Source organism: Macrotis lagotis, chromosome X (assembly GCF_037893015.1).
Source record: "Macrotis lagotis isolate mMagLag1 chromosome X, bilby.v1.9.chrom.fasta, whole genome shotgun sequence".
Classification (NCBI taxonomy): domain Eukaryota; kingdom Metazoa; phylum Chordata; class Mammalia; order Peramelemorphia; family Peramelidae; genus Macrotis; species Macrotis lagotis.
The window spans coordinates 553,075,088-553,093,676 of NC_133666.1; the positions used below are offsets into that span (position 1 = coordinate 553,075,088).

The 18,589-nt window shown below is 32.9% G+C and overlaps 2 protein-coding genes across 5 annotated transcripts in view; one reads left to right on the forward strand and one right to left on the reverse strand.

The window, feature by feature from the left end:
- STK3 (serine/threonine kinase 3) overlaps positions 1 to 18,589 on the reverse strand; it is a 511,742-nt gene that overhangs the window by 372,294 nt on the left and 120,859 nt on the right. The gene's annotated exons all lie outside the window — the stretch shown is intronic.
- LOC141497740 (large ribosomal subunit protein eL21-like) lies at positions 9,631 to 10,113 on the forward strand. The gene has a single exon (XM_074200517.1). The coding sequence runs from the start codon at positions 9,631 to 9,633 to the stop codon at positions 10,111 to 10,113; it is 483 nt and encodes a 160-aa protein (XP_074056618.1).

Here is an 18,589-nt window from a genome sequence, read left to right on the forward strand (position 1 = left end):
AATCATCAAATTAAATATAACCTTAAAGAAAAAGGCTTTTATTGATTATTTTTACAATATTACATTGGTTTACCACAGTTAAATATATGCTTAACCACATTTTATGTGGTTCCTGGATTTATTTCGGGTAAAAATCCCAGGACCTGTCAAAACTGGAGCATAGTTAATGGTTTAAGAGATTAATAGAACCACAGGGACAAGGAGAGAACAGAAAGCCAGGAGAACTACAAATAGTAGTGAAGAAGAGGGTCAGTTAGACTGTTTAGGGAAAAGTGAAAGCCATCAATAAACAAAGATTTGATCTTACTAAAAGATATTACTAAAAGACAGGATGATACCAATCAAGATTGTCATAGCAGGCAATTAATAGGTTAGGTTCAAAACGCTGGGAATTAAGCCTTAGGGAAATTCAATAGCACAGAGAAATACACTGAGGACAGTTCAAGCCCAAACATCATTTCTAACATCACATTACACATGTATGCCCATAAGTTTTTGCACTTACAGCATGGAATAGAATAATTTTTGCTTGAATTTTAGCTTTCCAAAACCACCTCCAAATTATTAGTTATATGAGCATTTAGGTCATTTTTCTTTCTGTTTTTCTTTTCTTTTTTTGGCAAACTAGATGTAGATACACTTGAGAGGTAGTGCAGCACAGTTGAAAGACTGCTAGATTTGAAGACAGAAAAAGACCTAAGATTCAAACCCACTTCCTGAACTTACTAACCAGGTGACAGTAGGCAAAGCACTTTATCTCCCAACCTCAGGTTCCTAATCTGGAAAATTGGGAAAATAAATTAATAATAATAATAATAATAATAATAATAACTAATACTTATATAGCACTTACTATATCCTAGTCATTGTCCTAAGCACTTTACAAATATCTCACTGAATAGTCACCACAACCCTGAGAGGTAAATGCTATTATTATCTTCATTTTAAGAAAACTGACAGAGATAAAGTGACTTTCCCAGGGTCACACAACTATTTAGGTCAAATTTGAACATAGGTCTTCCAAACTCCAGTTCTGGCACTCTATCCACTATGCTACTACTGTCAGTAGAACCTAACCTAAAAAGTTTCCCAGCAATAACTGACTAAAACCCATACTCAAGGACCAAAGAATTCCATTCCCAGTGCTCAGAAAGGAAGGAAACATTTATTAAGTACCTACTGTCTTAAGTAAACTGTCTTGAGTTTTTTTAAAATGTCTCATTTTATCCTCAAAACAAGCTTGTGAAATAGGTGCTATAATTATCCTCATTTTACAGCTGAGGAAAATGAAGCAGAGGCTGAGTGACCCACACAGATAGTGTCTGAAGCTGGATCTGAATCCAGGTTTTCATGACTCCGAGTCCAGGCACTCTAGCCACCGAACCTAGCTGTTCAGCACAACTGAACCCATAAAAGACAGTTAAGTTTATTAAATTAAATTGAAAATAATCACTTAATTACTGGAACAAGGGATTAAACACAGGGAATACGGTTGAGGTCCACATCACAAGGACTAGAAGCAGAAGTTTACTATTAACAGCAAACCCCTCAAAGTCCAACGTATCATCCATGTCATGGAGGAAGAAGGGGAAGGCATTGAAAGAAAAGGAGAAGAATGACAGCCAGGATGACATACAGCCAGAATGACACATAGCCAGGACTCTAGTACACTTTGAAACTACTTACAAAGCTATTAAGATTGGCGGGAACTAGGAAACAATGGCCAGTGGGTTCTGAATACCCACTGTCTGGGACAACTGGATCAGTCTGGTGTAACTGGTCCTAAAACCCCCAAAAAACAGACAAGGCAACATAAAGTTGCAGGCCAGCCCAACTCAAAATCATAATGACCATCTTGACAAGGAGTACAGGAGCAAATGTCACTCCCTTCATGTGCTGGTGCAAAAATCAAAAATATATTGGAAGAAATTAGAAATATCCTACCTAATGAAAATCCTCCAGGGCAAATGGCAATGACAACTAAAGCAAGTAACTATAAGTATGAATGAACTGCACTGGAAAATTAATTTCCTTTCTACATGAAAAAATTATTATATCATAATAAAATTGCTTTTTCAATGGTACTGACTAGCCCTGAGGCCATCATTTTAAAAAATTGTAGCTTCATCCCTAAGCCTAGATTAGATGAAATAAAAGTTGAAAACAAGGAGTCACTATAAATTAAAAAGGGGGGAAGCTGAAGAACCCAGGATCACTGAAAATTCTAACCTGTGGTGTTTTCCTGAAATAATACTTAATAATGAAATGTATGGCAAAAATAACAAATATCTCAAAGAAAAAGGGAGATGGGGAAAATCAAACTGAAAACCCAAAAGTCTTTTTAAATTTGACAGTAGGGGTCATTAGCAATCAACAAATACAGATACTGTAATAAGTATTGTGGATACAAAGTAAGGGGAAAAAACAAAAAGACAAAAGATCAGTTCCTTTTTAATGGAGAAGCAGCATGCAAATCATTACATAATACAAATTATATATATATATATACATATATATATATATATATATATATATAGAGAGAGAGAGAGAGAGAGAGAGAGAGAGAGATGCAAGTAATCTGAAAAATGAAAATATTAGCACAGCTGGAAAGACTGAGAAAGGTTTCCTGCAGAAAGTCAAATTTGAGCTGAATCTTAAAGGAAGACAGGGAAACTAAAAGGCAAATCTTCCCAATCACAGAATATGTAGGAATAGGGTAATCGTAACAGTTAGCTGGGCATCTAGGTGAAACAGCGGAAAGAGCAATAGGCTTGTAATCAAGCAAGACTCATCTTCACAAGTTCAAATTTGGCCTCAGACACTTACTAGCTGTGTGATCCTGGGCAAGTCATTTAACCCTGTTTGCCTTGTTTTCCTCATCTGTAAAATGAGCTAAAGGAAATGGCAAACCAATCTAACATCCTTGCCAATAAGACGAAGAGTCAAACATGATAAACAACAACAAATACAGATCTTTAAGGTTTGTAGAGGGATTTTATATATGTTAGCTCTTGTAAGAAAGCTGGAAGGTAGGAAGAAGTCAGGTTATAAAAAAAATTAAATGCCAGAGGACTCTAAAATTGATCCTAGAAGTCATAAAGAGCCCCTTGAGGGGTGAGAGAAATAAGGACATCTTAGACCAATGTACACTTTAAAGAAATCATCTTTTCAGCTGAGCAGAGCATGGATTGGAATGAGAAGAGCTTTAAGACAAGGTGACCAGTTGTAAAATTATTGCAGTAATCCAGGTCAGAGATCAATTATACCAAAAGAGAGTAATCTTTATAAGTTGTTATATGATATAGCTACCATAAAACCAAAGTCTTCTCCCACAATATTTGACAGAATAGTAAAAACAATATTTCATGTCCTGTTCTCAGAAGTATATATATAGTGGTCACTGCATGATAAGAACCATAAGAGGAAAGGTGAAACTATCAGTAAATAACTAAAGACAAGAATCAAACACTATCATAACAGAAGCAATTTGATAGAGATATTAAAGATCTTCAGAAAGGAAATTAGAATATCTAGTGTGTACGCATGGTAGGAAACTTAAACCCATTTGATCAAATTAAAAGCTTATTTTTTAAAAATGCAAAAACAAATCAATAAAATAAATGATTCTGAAATTACAGAGATACCTTTAATCAGTGATTAAGTCAAAGTCAAAAATTTAAGGTTATATACTAGGAATAAAAGTAGCACAATGGAAAAAATAAGCAATTCAACATCAATCAAAAACTAATATAGAAGCTTGCAAAGTAAAGAAATCCAAGAGGACAAGAGAAGTTTTAATTTAAAAGGCAATGAAAAATTCATCTAAAAATTCTAATATAATAAAAAGGCAAATTGGATCAAATAACCTGCATACTCTTAATATAATGAATGACAGCAAAATGACATGGTAGGTGAAAGAAACTATGATTATTGGCTAAAAGCATGACAGTAAAGGATGAATTTGTAGCAAGGGCCTTACCAGTTATCTCATATCTAAGCCTGATGAATTCCATCTTTTTTAATGAAAGATCCTAAGATATTACCACAAGATGAGAACACTGATGTTCCTTCCAAATACTGTGTGTGTGTGTGTGTGTGTGTGTGTGTATATATATATATATATATATATATATATATATATGTATATTCTAAAAACAAAGCATGAATAATCAACAAAAAGAATTTACAATCAGCTAAAAGACATAGGCTGAGAGACAAGAAGGATAAATCAGAAGGTCCCAAGGGTATAAAGAACAACTTACTATCAACTGGACAATAATTGAAATGCTGGTACAAACATTTATACTGCCTTTATTGATTTCAGCAATATCTTTGGTTCAATTCCATAGCTATGGCTTATTTACATAAATAAAATTAACCCAAGAAATCACAAGAATGATAGATTACTTAATGTTCACATAGAAAACTGTCCATTGGAACATATTACCAAAACAATAATGTCATGAAAAACTGATATCAAATATAGCATTGTTCAGAGAGACAGTTTAAGCCCATTATAGTTCTGTCTAGACTTAAATCTATTATCAAGCATAATCAGAATTAAATATGGCTTCAAAATTAAAGGAGTAAAATCAAAACATTTTCATAGATCATTTAATATATCTGGAATTTATCATGCTATCTGACTCCATAAAAAACATTTAACTCCTGGGGCGGCTAGGTGGCACAGTGGATAGAGCAACGGTGCTGGAGTCAGGAGTACCTGGGTTTAAATCTGGTCTCGGACACTTAATGATTGCCTAGTTGTGTGGCCTTGGGCAAGCCACTTAACCCCGTTTGCCTTGCAAAAACCTAAAAAAAAAAAATCCCACAACATTTAACTCCTTCTAATGGAATCTTCTTCAGGAATGTTGATATGTCATTTAGTTTTTATAAGTGTAAAATTCTTAATGTATGCCAAGTATAGAGGCTGAAAGCTTCAAGCCTGAATTTGAAGATCACAATAAACCAATGGAAGAAGGCAACATCTACAAATACATTGATTTCCTTCAGATAAGACATATCAAGCAAAAAGTTATCATTGACATGGTTGAAGCTAAAAAAAATAGTTAAAACAGCCTGAGACTAAGCTGAATGGTATATATATATATATATATATATATATATATATATATATATATACATATATATATATATATATATATATACAGAGAGAGAGAGAGAGAGAGAGAGAGAGAGAGAGCAACTATACAATACAATTCTTTTTTTTTTTTTAGAGTTTTTTTTTTTGCAAGGCAGACGGAGTTAAGTGGCTTGCCCAAGGCCACACAGCTAGTTATTATTAAGTGTCTGAAGCTGGATTTGAACCCAGGTACTCCTGACTCCAGGGCCGGTGCTCTATCCACTGTGCCACCAAGCTGCCCCTACAATACAATTCTTAACAATCAGTCACTACTGGAACACTTTTTCATCAAAAAGAAAGAAAATTGATTGATATTCTTAGAGCACTTGCTGAACAGATTAAAAATTGCAGGAAAAAAAACAGATGGGACCTCAAAAGCAATTAAACAGGTTTGTGGATAGACTGATGGAATTAGAGTCAGAAAAACCTGAATGCAACTACAGCCTCAGGTTCTTACTAGCTATATGTTCTTTTACAAGTCAGTTAACCTCTGCCTCAATTCCCTCAACTGTAAAAAAACATGGTGATAATAGCACCAACACCCCAACATTATAAGGATAAAGTGAGATAACATTTGTAGTACATAAAGGCTAACTATTATGATTATAAACATAAAACTAAAGGATTGTAAATTATTATATACCACTGGATAACACAAATGAGAACAAAACTATTTAACTAACCAAAGTCAATGAAATAGCTAAAATCCAAGAACTAAATCAAATGTCTCTCCAAGAACTATAGCTGGCATAAACTAAAGCAACAATATTAGAACAAGAAGGAAACAATAAGCTTGGTTTACTAGGAACTGTTCAACAGAAAGGGAGGATTTTATCAAATAAGACCAAATATTGCTATTGACTATATGTTAACCATATATCATAGATATATACTAAATTACACAAAGATTATTCTTAAGAAGTTCAAATAATTGATTGATACAGATTTTTCAAGGAAACAGAAAAACTATGCAACATCTAACTGCAGGTTAAAAAAATTAGCACTGGGGAGGCTAGGTTGCACAGTGGATAGAGCACCAGCCCTGGAGTCGGGAGTACCTGGGTTCAAATCCGGTCTCAGACACGTAATACTTAGCTAGCTGTGTGGCCTTTGGCAAGCCACTTAACCCCATTGCCTTGCAAAAAAAAAAAATTAGCACCTATCCAATTAACTACTTAGAAAAAGTAACCAGAATAATAAGCAGTCCACTATCCTCTATAACATATAGAAATATGTTTACCACATCTTAACAGAGAAACCGTGAAAGGGAAGTAAAGAAAAATAAAAATTTATAGACCCAGAAAATGTGTCAATTTCTTTTTACCACAGTATATTTATAGGAAAGGTTTAGATTTACTCTTTGGGAAGGGGATAATGATGACGATGGGGGAAAAGTTAATGAAATATTTTTTAAAATACAGAGAAAAGAATAAAAGGAAGTTCGTAAGGGGACAGAGATAAGCAGAACATTTTTGACAGATCATATTAAATTTAATCAACATTTTGAAACTATGTTAGTGAAATACTAAATTTCCTATATAATCCTCTTTTCTGTTTTTCATGGTAAGAGGAAAGGAAAGAGAAAATTAGGGAGCAAGCATTTATGAAATGTCTTCTCTGTGCCAGGCACTGTGCTTTACAAATATTATTTCAATTGAACCTCACAACAACCCCATAAAATAGGTGCTATCATTTTACAATTGATTAAACTTGAAGCAGGAAAAGATGAAATTTAATGCCACAACCGAATTAAGTCTTTCTGATTATAGGTCCAGCATCTACTCACCATGTTACCTAGTTACCTTCTTTCTTTATTAAAATGTTCATGTTTGTTAAGTTCATAACATTTTAAATAAATTAAAAATAGTCAAATACCCATACTACAGATTCAATTCCCTCAAAATATCCTTGAGAATTCCACAATTTGTTCCAGGTCATATGACCAACAAGATGGAAGACTAGATATTTTCTCTGATTCTTACAAACGTCCCATGAGGATTATATAGAAAAGACAGGCACCAAGAACCCTAAAATGAGGCATTTAAAAGAAACACCTCATGAACCAAAGCAGAGAAGGCTAATCCCTTAACTTTTAATAAATTCACTTAGCATCTCCCTCCATCCCCTCCCCACTATATTCAAGAGACTTCAGTTAACAGTCAACTCAACACTCCTCTTTCCAGTGTAGTTAAAATTAAAATGCAAAAACTTACTCTGACTGGGAGACCAGTATAATAACACTTTCTACTGCCCCAGATATCAGCCAGAGAACTGAAAAATGGGGAAAATTCCAGGGTGGGGGTGGGAGGCACCTATGCAGAACTCTGTGGAAAGAGGACCACATCCAGCTGGGGACAGTCATGTGCCACAGAAGTCACTTAGGACAGAGGCTAAAGTCGATGAAATATGAATTGGTCAGCACAGAAATAATTTGAGATGACTTTGAAGTCCAATATCAGAGAAACAGCAATCAAAGAGAAAGGATAAAAAAAAGCAAGAAAAAAATATTAAAAAATTGACAAATAAGTTGTGCTGGAAATGGAACATCATCACAAACACAATTATTGCTCACAATATACCTGGACATAAACACCAATTCACAAACTTTTAAGAATACTTTCATAAATATTGCTATATCGACAATGTATAACCAGGGGAGTATAACTAGTAATGCTTAACAACCAGTAATATGAAAAGTATAGTATTTTTTAAGTTTAATCTGTATTTTTATCATTTTCTCCATCAATGTAATCTAGAAAATCAACAAACAATAAATCAAGCGTGGATTTGTAATGCTTACCAATTTCAAGGTGTCAACACTGAAAATTTAACAAATAAACCTATACAAGCTGGCTTCAGTATATTCCTCATAACTTCCAAACTAAATGGAATGTGCACTCAACATAACTCAAACAGAATTCATTAGCTTTCCCCAAAAGTCTACTTCTCTTCTATACTTTTCTGTTATCAACAAGTGTATCACAAAGTCTTCTCAGATTCCCCAACTCAGTGCTGTCCTCAAGCTCTTCACTCTCTCAATCTATATACCCAATCTGCTGCTTAATCTTTTCATTTTTATCTGTACAAAATCTTTCACATACATCCCCTTCACTCTTCTTCCACAGTAATTCAGGGCTACAAGAACTATTAACTAGTTTCAGCCTTCATTATCTCTTACCTGGACTACTGTAATGGTCTCCTATTTGATATCTCTACCTCAAGCCTCTTCCTATCCCATTCCATTCTCTATATAACCACCAAAGTGATCTTCATAAAAAATGTCACATTACTCTTTTATCCAATAAATCTAAGTGATTCCTTATTACTTTTGTTATCAAATATAAGTTCCAAAGGCATATAAATTTCTTCATAACCAGAGCATCTCCTATCTTTCCAGTCTTCTAATACTTTGTTTCCTTGCAGTTACCCTGCAACCAAGGTATGCTGTCTACTTCCTAGTCCAAAGTCCAAAGAAAAGAAACTCCATCTTTCCACTAGTTATCCCCCTTTCCTAAAATCTCTTCCTCACTTCCACCTCTTGAAATTTCTGGTTTACTTCAAAGTTAAGCTAAAACATCTTTTACTTCAAATTTTTCTTGATTCTTCCAACTGTTAGCACACTCCTTTCCCAAAACCACATTATATTCATTTCATATATATTATGAATATGCTTATATATATATATATATATATATATATATATATACAGATATATATATATACAACATAAATATATGTGGACATACAAGCCTATCATTTCATCCTTTAAGATATAAGTTCACTGAAGGCAAGAAATGTTTCACTTTTACTTTTATATCTCTCAACTTGTCAACTGACTAATAAACTCTCTAATTATAGACAGTGAAATAAGTCAAAACCATATGAGAATAAGATGAAAAACATATTCTAGTCTTCCATCCTGTTTGCTACTGAAATTATCCCAAAGATGCTGTCAGCATATCTAAAAAAGAGGAGCTTACATTCCAACACTTTTACTGAATTATAAAAGGCAATCATTCACTTCATCTACTTGTGTAATAATCCAGAAGACATTAAATAGAAAACAAAAGTTGATCCAAAATTGTTTTTATTTGAACTTCAAATATAAGAACAATGATAATAAGATATGATACTAATAATATACTTGTAGTTTGGTACAACATTTTATAGATATTTGACAACAATCCTCCCAGGTAGGCTTCTTATTCTCATTTTATAGATGAAGAAGCTGAAACTGATAGGCTAGATCACATACATTAAGAACTAAGTTTCTGAAATAGAAACTTAAGTCTACTTCTTCCCAACTACAAGTCCAGCACACTACCCACTATGTCATTCTGTCTGTAAAGTCACTAAACTACTAACATAGGCAAGAGAGCAATCTCAGAGTCTGAGGTAAAGTTAAAACTTCAGGTGGGTGTTAAGTGACATCAAAAAAGAAAGAAGGCCTTTCCGTCGGCTCCGCCATATTCCAGTGAGCTGCCAAAATGACAAACACAAAAGGAAAAAGGAGAGAGACTCAATACATGTTTTCTAGGCCCTTTCGGAAACATGGCATCATCCCTCTAGCTACATATACGCGCATATACAAGAAAGGTGATAATGTAGATATCAAGGGTATGGGCACAGTTCAGCAAGGAATGCCCCACATATGCTACCATGGCAAAACTGGACGAGTCTATAATGTTACACAGCATGCTGTAGGCAGTGTTGTAAACAAACAGGTTAAGGGCAAGATTCTAGCCAAGAGAATTAATGTGCGTATTGAGCATATTAAGCACTCTAAGAGCAGAGATAGCTTCCTGAAGCAGGTAAAGGAAAATTATCAGAAGAAGAAAGAAGCCAAAGAAAAAGGCACTTGGGTTCAACTAAAACATCAGCCTGCTCCACCCAGAGAAGCACACTTTGTGAGAACCAATGGCAACGAACCTGAGCTGTTGGAACCAATTCCCTATGAATTCATGGCTTAAATAACTTAAAAAATAACCAATAAAAGATTCCTTGAATTTTGGGGAAAATAAAAGAAGGATTCAGGACAGATAACTTCAGAAACTAACTTGAGTTAGTTACTCAAATGAAATTTATTTTTTAAATAGAATTACAATTACTTTATATACCAATGTCAAACTCTACTCAGAAAAATTAAAACAAGAAGTTCCATCAGCACAAAAAACTTACTTCAAAAGAATTGTTGGTAATAAAATACAGACCATATGTGGACTGAAGCCGTTTGGGAACTTTAAATATAAAAATGGCAACGTGGAGTTTACATTAAACTGTACTCAGAAAAGTATGTACACAGTAACAATATAATACTGGGATTATATAGACTACCACAAACAAAACGTTATGTTTCTACCTCCCTCCAAGTTACAAACAATTGTGAAGTTAAAACTATGACAAGGAAAAACATCTGACTTATCTAAACAGTTATTGATAATATGTTTATAAAATGCTAAAACAGAATCCATAATTGACAGAGATAAATTTTGAAAGAAATATTTGATAAAGATTTCCTCATTGAAAACAGAAGTAATGAGATTGAAGATTTGGAAGTTTTTCCTACAGATAATTTTTTAAGTTGTGTATGATTCTCCTTCATGCATTTCTTTATATTGCATTTAAAAGCAGGAATCTGCAAAAGAATTTAAGTATAGAACTGTATTTTTTTTTGCAATTCCTTATGAAGGGAACCCATTCATATATTAAAGTTTATTCATCATACATATTGGGTAATTTTCATGTGGAAGACAGCTCAGAGATTCAGATACATTAACACAAAGTTCATAAGAACTTACAATATAAGAAAAAGGATTAGGCATATAATACAAGTCAGTATGAGAAAAATGTCACAAGAGTGGAAAAATGAGTTTTATAAGTTAAGGAGAAACAGAAAAAAAAATAGCTTGTTAGGCACATGACCAACCTACTACACCCATCCTGAATGGAAGTTTCAAATTGCTGTTTGTACATTATTATACATATATCATATGTAGACATGTCCCAGAGCAGAGGTTATCTCAGCCTGCAAAAATTCCCAATGTGGCCAAAACTATAATTTGTTTAACAAAATAAATAAATATTCAACAAGAATAATGGTAATTTGTAGTTTTCTCAGTCATTATATTTGAGTCTTCCACCACCAATTCCAACTCCAAAAGCCCATATTTTGAAGGGCCTCAGATGCAAAAGTCCAACATAGTAGTACTATGGAGAATAAATGAACCTAGGCAGATACAAGCCAAGTAAACTATGAAGAACTTGTGATGCCTTCTGTGATTCTCCACCATTTAACTGTTAATACTTTGTCCCCGCCCAAAACAATTAATTATCTCCTACTTATTTTCATGTATACCTATATATGGACCTAAGTTCTCCACAATAGAACATAAGCACCTTAAGAGAATGCTTTGTTTTACTTCTCTCTTTGTATATGTGTGTGTGTGTGTGTGTGTGTGTGTGTGTGTGTGTGTATTACTTAACACAGCACCTGGAACAGAGCATGTTGTGTGATATATTCCTCAGTACAGTGCATTCTTCTCCTAATCATGCTCATTTATTCTGTTAATGGATCTGAAGTCAGTATAATCACTTATAACCCTTAATACTGGATTTGTTTCCAAAAGCTTATAGAATACCTTAATTAAACTTCATCTTATCTTGTTGGCACATACCTATGCATGAATGGTAAATAGCTACTTTGACCATGATTAGGGCTTAATAATCGCTGTGGATCTAAATATTGATCATAACTAGTGATATAGTTAAAGAGATCTTAATCCAAAAAACCAAAAAGGAAATATTTGTATCATTTTCTGGTTTTTTTACATAGAAAATGCCAACAAGTATTTAGATGACTTGCTATTTTCTAGGATTCTCTATTTTCAATAATTACCATTTAAGCTGATACATACTGTATATGAAAATTTTTTCAACTTCTTACAACTTTTCAAATCGTCATGCTCTTAAAAAAGAAAAATGGCAGTATTAATGGCCTTAGGATTTCAATCTTAAAATGTAAATAATAATATCCAAGGATAATAGAATCATAATCCCTTACTTGAGAGAAAATACTTCTGTCTGAGGCAGCCAAAGAGAGTTTCATGAAAGAAACATTTAAAATTCAGCTCCCTTCAGCACTGTTTGGGGCCCACACCTGGAATGCACTCCTCCTCATTTCTGTCTCTTACAGCCCCTGGCTTCTTTCAGTACTCAGCTCACATGGCAACTTCCACAGAATATTTTCCCAGTGTCCTCAGTTAGTAGAGCCTTTCCCTATAAGGTCATCTTCCAACTACTCTGTATGTTTCCTGTATATACCTATTTATTTAGGTACATTGACTCCTCCATAGGATTTAAGCTCCTTGAAGATAGCTGTTGCTTTGTCTTTCTTTGTATGACTAGCACTCTTCATTGGCATAAAACAGCTTGTCACTGAATGTTTGTTGACTGATCAGTTCAACTGGAATTTGAAAAATAGATATGATTTTGATAGATGGGAAGGTGAAGATCCTGAATGGCATAAGCAAAAGCAAAAATACAGAAAAATCTAAGGTCTATGAAGTAAAACAAAGGTTGAAAAAAAAAAGCTATGGTCTCAAAGGATATCATTTTTTAAAAGTTTTTATTGATGTTTTCTGTTTCCTCAATTACTGTGTTGCAAGTATCTATTCCCAGCCCAAAGCAATCACCTATGACAAATACTAACTTTTTAGGTAAGAAAAAAATCAAAAATCAATACAACTGATCAAAACATGGAAAATGTAACATGTACAATGTTCTATCTCTTAATTTGAGTGTCACTTGATCTTTCTAAATTTGTTACATTTACTATTTTTTTTGAGTGTGTGGGCATTCTTTCCATTTACATTGCTGTAGTCCCTGTGTATAGTGCTATCTTTCTATCTTCAATCTGCATCAGTATATATAGATCTTTACCTTGCTTTTTTATGTATTCATCTCCTCACACATCATTTCATATAATACAGTAGTGATAAATTCATACAGAAAACTTGCTTATCCTTTCTCCAAATGATGGCAAATTATTTTATTTCCAATTCTTAGCTAACACAAAAAAAGTGCTTCAATACACATTTTTGGAGTATGTGGGGACTTTTTTCTTACTGATGGTTTCCTTGGAGTAAAAGCCCAGAAATAGTCTCTCATTCAAAAGGATGAACATTTTAGTCACTTTATTTGCATAATTCCAATTGCTTTCCAAAACAGTTGTACCACTTCATAGATGCAACAATGTATTATTGCCATTTTTATCATTTTTTGCACATTTATAGGGTGTGAGATAAAATCTCAAGGCTGTTTTGATTTGATTTTCTTATTAGTAGTAATTTGGAGCAACTTTTCATGTGCTTGTAAATACTTTACAATTTTTCTTTTGAAAAATGTGTTCATAACTTCAGAGGATAATTTAAATGAAGAAAAAATTAAGTTAAAATAAGTCAACTTTCACTTTAGAAAGTATCTGTTACAAGAAAAATTTTAACAAAAACAATTGTCTGATTTGAGGAAAGGAGGAAGAGTTTACCATGATAGTTTCTAAATTAATCAGAAGTAATCAGAGATTTAGAACTAGTAGTGTCTTGAGAGGTCATCTAATCCAGCCTCCTCATTTTACAGATGAGAAATTCAGTGACTTGCCTAAGGCATAAGATGCTAAGAAGGAAAGAGAGCTTTTAACCCTGGTTCTATGACTACAAGTCCTGCATTTTTTTCCTACTATATTCTTTACTCTGTCTAGTATTTTTAAGTGTAGTTTGGAAACTGATGAGATAATATTGCCTTTGAACAAATGGCATTTTCTAGGAAATCAAGAATAGTTAAAAGTCTTACTTTTCATTAGCAAATAAAGTGGTACAAGTAATATAAACAAGCAAGCTTAGACATGTGATCTCTAAATCAAAGAATTTTTTACTATTTACTATTTTTACTATTTTCTATTTACTATTTTTTTTTGCTATTTTTACTATCAATTCAAGCTGGCTCCCTGAATAGCTAGACTACACAATGTTTTCTAATTTTTGGACAGATTATGATGGTAAATGATCCAGATCCTGCTTTATCATAACCATGACATTCATCTTTAAAAAAGGTCATGAATTCCCCATAATGTACAAGAACAATTTTTGCTTCCCTCTGACTTTTTATAAACCTAAAAACTGATAACCAAATCTTCATCATTTTTATATATCCAAGAAAAATTTAGCTCTGTATTATTTATCTATTTATTTCCTGTGTTCATTCAAAGTTTATCTTAGAATCATGAACTTTGAGTTCTAAAAATTATCTAGCCCCATCCACTCATTTTACAGATAAAGAAATAGGATCTAAAGGATTTAAATAAGATGGTTATGGCCCTGAAGCTGGTGACAAAGTTAGGAACAGAATCTTGATCTCTTAATTTTTAATCAAGTAATCTTTTCACTATCCTTATTATATCCCATCAATGTTTTTTTCAATAGGTCTAGAAGTTGTATAATCATCTTTAAAGGTCAGAATACTCTCTAGGGACAAGACTTCATAAAAGTCTTACTATTCTATCCACCACTGCCATTAGTCCTATTGTCACTATTGGGAAACAGCTTAGTGGTGTTAATTCACACTAGCACATTCTAAAACACCAAAGTTCCACATCAATGAACCATTGGTGGAGATGTGAACTATTTAGGTCTCTGGAAAGAAATTTGGCTGTAAACTCCAAAGGTTACAAATTTGTATCTCTGTCTCAGGGATACCATAACAAGGGCTTTTGAAAAAGAACAAAGAAAGAAGAAAATGTTTTAAATGTAGAAAAATATTTATAGCAGTTTTTTTGTGGTGACAAAGAATTCAAATAAAGGGGATGTCCTCAACTGAGGAATGTTTGAACAAATTATGGTATATGAATGTATTAGAATACTATTAAACTATAAGAAAGGAAAAATTGATAGTTCAAAAGATGGAAAGACCTCAATGCAAAGTGAAATGAACAGAATTAGAAAAATAATTTATACATCAACATTGTAAAAATGAATAATTATGAAAGGCATAAAAACTGTAATCAATCAATGATCAATAATAATGCCAAAGGATTGCTGATGAAGTATGCTACCCAACTTCTGAGAGATGACAGACAAAATTTGTAGACAGATACATTTTTAGACATGATTAATATGAGAATTTGCTTTGCTTAATTATGCATATTGCTTATAAAGGATTTAGTTTTCTTTTCTTTTTTCTTCATTCCAACCATGGGAGTTTGGGATGAGAATAGAGGAAGAGAATATAAATGCTAAACATCTGTTAATTTTTCAGAAAGTAATTTTAAAAAGCAAATTTTCCAACTGAAATAGATTAAATCTCAAAATCCTTTATCATTTAAATTGTCATATCAAGCTACATTCCATTAAATTGTTTTCCCAATTCCATTAATTCATCCTTAGTGGCAAACTGCATAGCCATAATACTTCTCACAAACTTTTAATCCTCTTCTGATTAGCACTACTTCAATTAAGCCTGCCACTGAAATCATGACTACACTCCTTGGAGCACCCACTCTGTTCTAAACAAACTCTCTCACATCCTCAAACTTTTGAACCAACATTCCTCCCTCCTCCTCCCTTTAACTGAATCGTGGCCTTTCCCTGAGAGATCACATTCCTTGCAATTCTCTCTTTGAAAGGTTACTCCTCTCATTCCCCTTGACCTTCAATGATAGAATATGGAATACTCCTTGTTCTAACATTGAATCTATATCACTGATTCTAAAACTAGTCTAGTGACCCTTTCAGGGATTTCAAAATTTAAATTATTTTCAAAGTAATTTTAATTTTTAATGTGGTATGTATACTAGTAGAAATAACCCATACAAAAAAATTATTTGAGGTACTCAAAAAGTATTAGTTAATACCTGTTGAAATTATTGTAGAAGGGGGCAGCTAGGTGGCACAGTGAATAGAACATCAGCCCTAGAGTTAGGAGGACCTTTAAATTTGGTCTCAGACACTCAATAATTACCTACTTGTGGGTCCTTGGACAAGTCACTTAACCCCAATGCCTTGCAAAAAGTCCAAAAAAAAAAAAAAGATTATTTTAGAAAGTCTTCCAGCATCCATTCTCTTCACTCTATTTGATTGTTCATAGTGCTACCATTCTAATCTTTCCCATGCTTGGATCTAATCATGTCAATTCTTGGTTCAAAAATGTTCATTGACTTCTAATTGCCTATTGAGTCAAATCTTAAAACTACTGCCTGGCTTTCAAAGGTCTCCAAAACCCAGACTCACCCTTTCCAATCTTATTTCATATTCTCTACCTTCCATATAAAGGTAAATTGGACTATTTTCTGTCCCCAAGTAAAGCGAGCATTTTCCTGCCTCCATGATTTTTCTGAAATGTTTCCTTACGCCTAAGTACCATCTCTTTCCCTTTTTGTTTACTGAATTACAAGCCAAATGTCTTGTCTTACATGAAGCCTTCTCAGATACTCTGCTAGTAACACTCTTTTTCCTTAAACCTCATATGACACATTGTTTTGCAACCATGATCATCTTGTAACATTATACACTATAGTTATCTGATTTTTCCAGATTCAAGAAAAATAGATTTGGATGATGTTTTATTTAAATTCTGTATCTCCATTAATACTTATAACAGTACTTTGGATAAAGCAGGCATTTAAAAAATGTTTGTTTAATGAATGAGTGTATCACTTTTATTTTTAAAAGAAGTATGAAGCAATAATATTTTTCAAAGAAAAAAATTGATCTCATAATAATATATAGTGCTTCAATCTGAAAAACACAATATTTTTCTATTTATTTTACTTTAAATTGCTAGCCTGTGTCCTTTAGTGACAAAATATTATCCTGCTATACAGGGTATTCGAAAACTTAAAACTATATTAAGAACTTTGGGACACCCTGTCTTTGTACATTTTTTTCCATTATGACATGGAATAAATGTTTTAAAAGTTTGTCAGATACCTCTAAGTTCAAGTCCTCAGTATATTCCACCAAGACTACTATAAAAACCCCTCAAAAGTTCTATTTATCATAAGTTTCTTTCCCTCTCTAATCCATCCTTCACACATTTGCCAAACCAATATTCCTGTAGTACAGATCAACCCATTGTCATTCCATTGCTCTTCAAATAAATCTGTGGGAGGATATGGACAGTATGACTAGGCACAGATGAGTTGAAATCTGCCTCAGTGGATGGAACTCATTTGAATATTGAATGAAAATCCCCAGAAAAGAGGCAGCTAGGTGGCTTAGTGGATAGAGCACCAGCCCTGGAGTCTGGAGGACCTGTGTTCAAATCCAGCCTCAGACACTTAATAATTACCTAGCTGTGTGACCTTTGGCAGGTCAATTAACCCCACTGCCTTGCAAAAAAAAAACAACTCAAAAATCTCCAGCATCTAATAGAGCCTGGTACATAGTAGGTACTTAATTATGGTATACTGAATGAATAAATTACTCCTGTTTATGGGCAAATGAGACAAGAAGTCTTTTAGAATATTATTTATTTTCTCAAACAATAGAAATAAAAATATCTTTTAAGGTCTGTGGTTTTTATTTGTTAGCATAAAAAAATTTATGCTACATTTAATCCACAAAGGGTACCATTAAAATATATAAATAGGAGTAAGAAGGAAAGTTACATTTGTCAGTTTCATACAATCTCACTATCACCATCCTAAATTTTAAATATAAGATCAGAGTTTAGCAAAATGATTCTTTCCATCAATTTATAAAGGTTTCATCCCTGGTATGGCTTGTAAACATTTTCTAACTTCTTTATGATAAAGTAATTTTCCTCCAACCATGCCAGGGTCATTTGATTTACATAATTTCTAGTAAAGAACTATGGAAATTTTAAAATACATAATTAAAATGTCACAGATCATTTAACCTATTCTGTCAAAACAGAGAACATTTAACTCTTGCTTCACTTCCTTTTTTAAAAAAAATTATATTTACTTTACTTTTCCTAACAGGGGAAAAAAAATCAGTATAGTAAACTTTCAAGTTACTTCCTTAATCAAACTTTGAAATGATTTTGGTTAACCACAAATTGATTCAAGTATTTAAGCATTTTTCTGAATGTATTTTACTGGAACACTTCTAAAAATATATAATAATGTCATATAGTAATTATATAACTGTTCTATAGAATTATAAATTATTCCACTGATTAGCCTTTACAGTCATTTCACAGATAAATAGGGCAGCTTTTCCCCACTATAAATTATATCCAAAACTAACTTGATATATTTTTAGTTTAAAGTAGCTATTCTGTAAATAAATCTTTTACTTAGGACTAAAACACAACCATAAAAAGACTTTGTTAATTACATTTTACTAAATTGCATCATATAAATCCATAAAGTTACAACCTGCCAACATTTCTTTTAAACATCCTGAAATGATTAACAAAAAAATATACTTT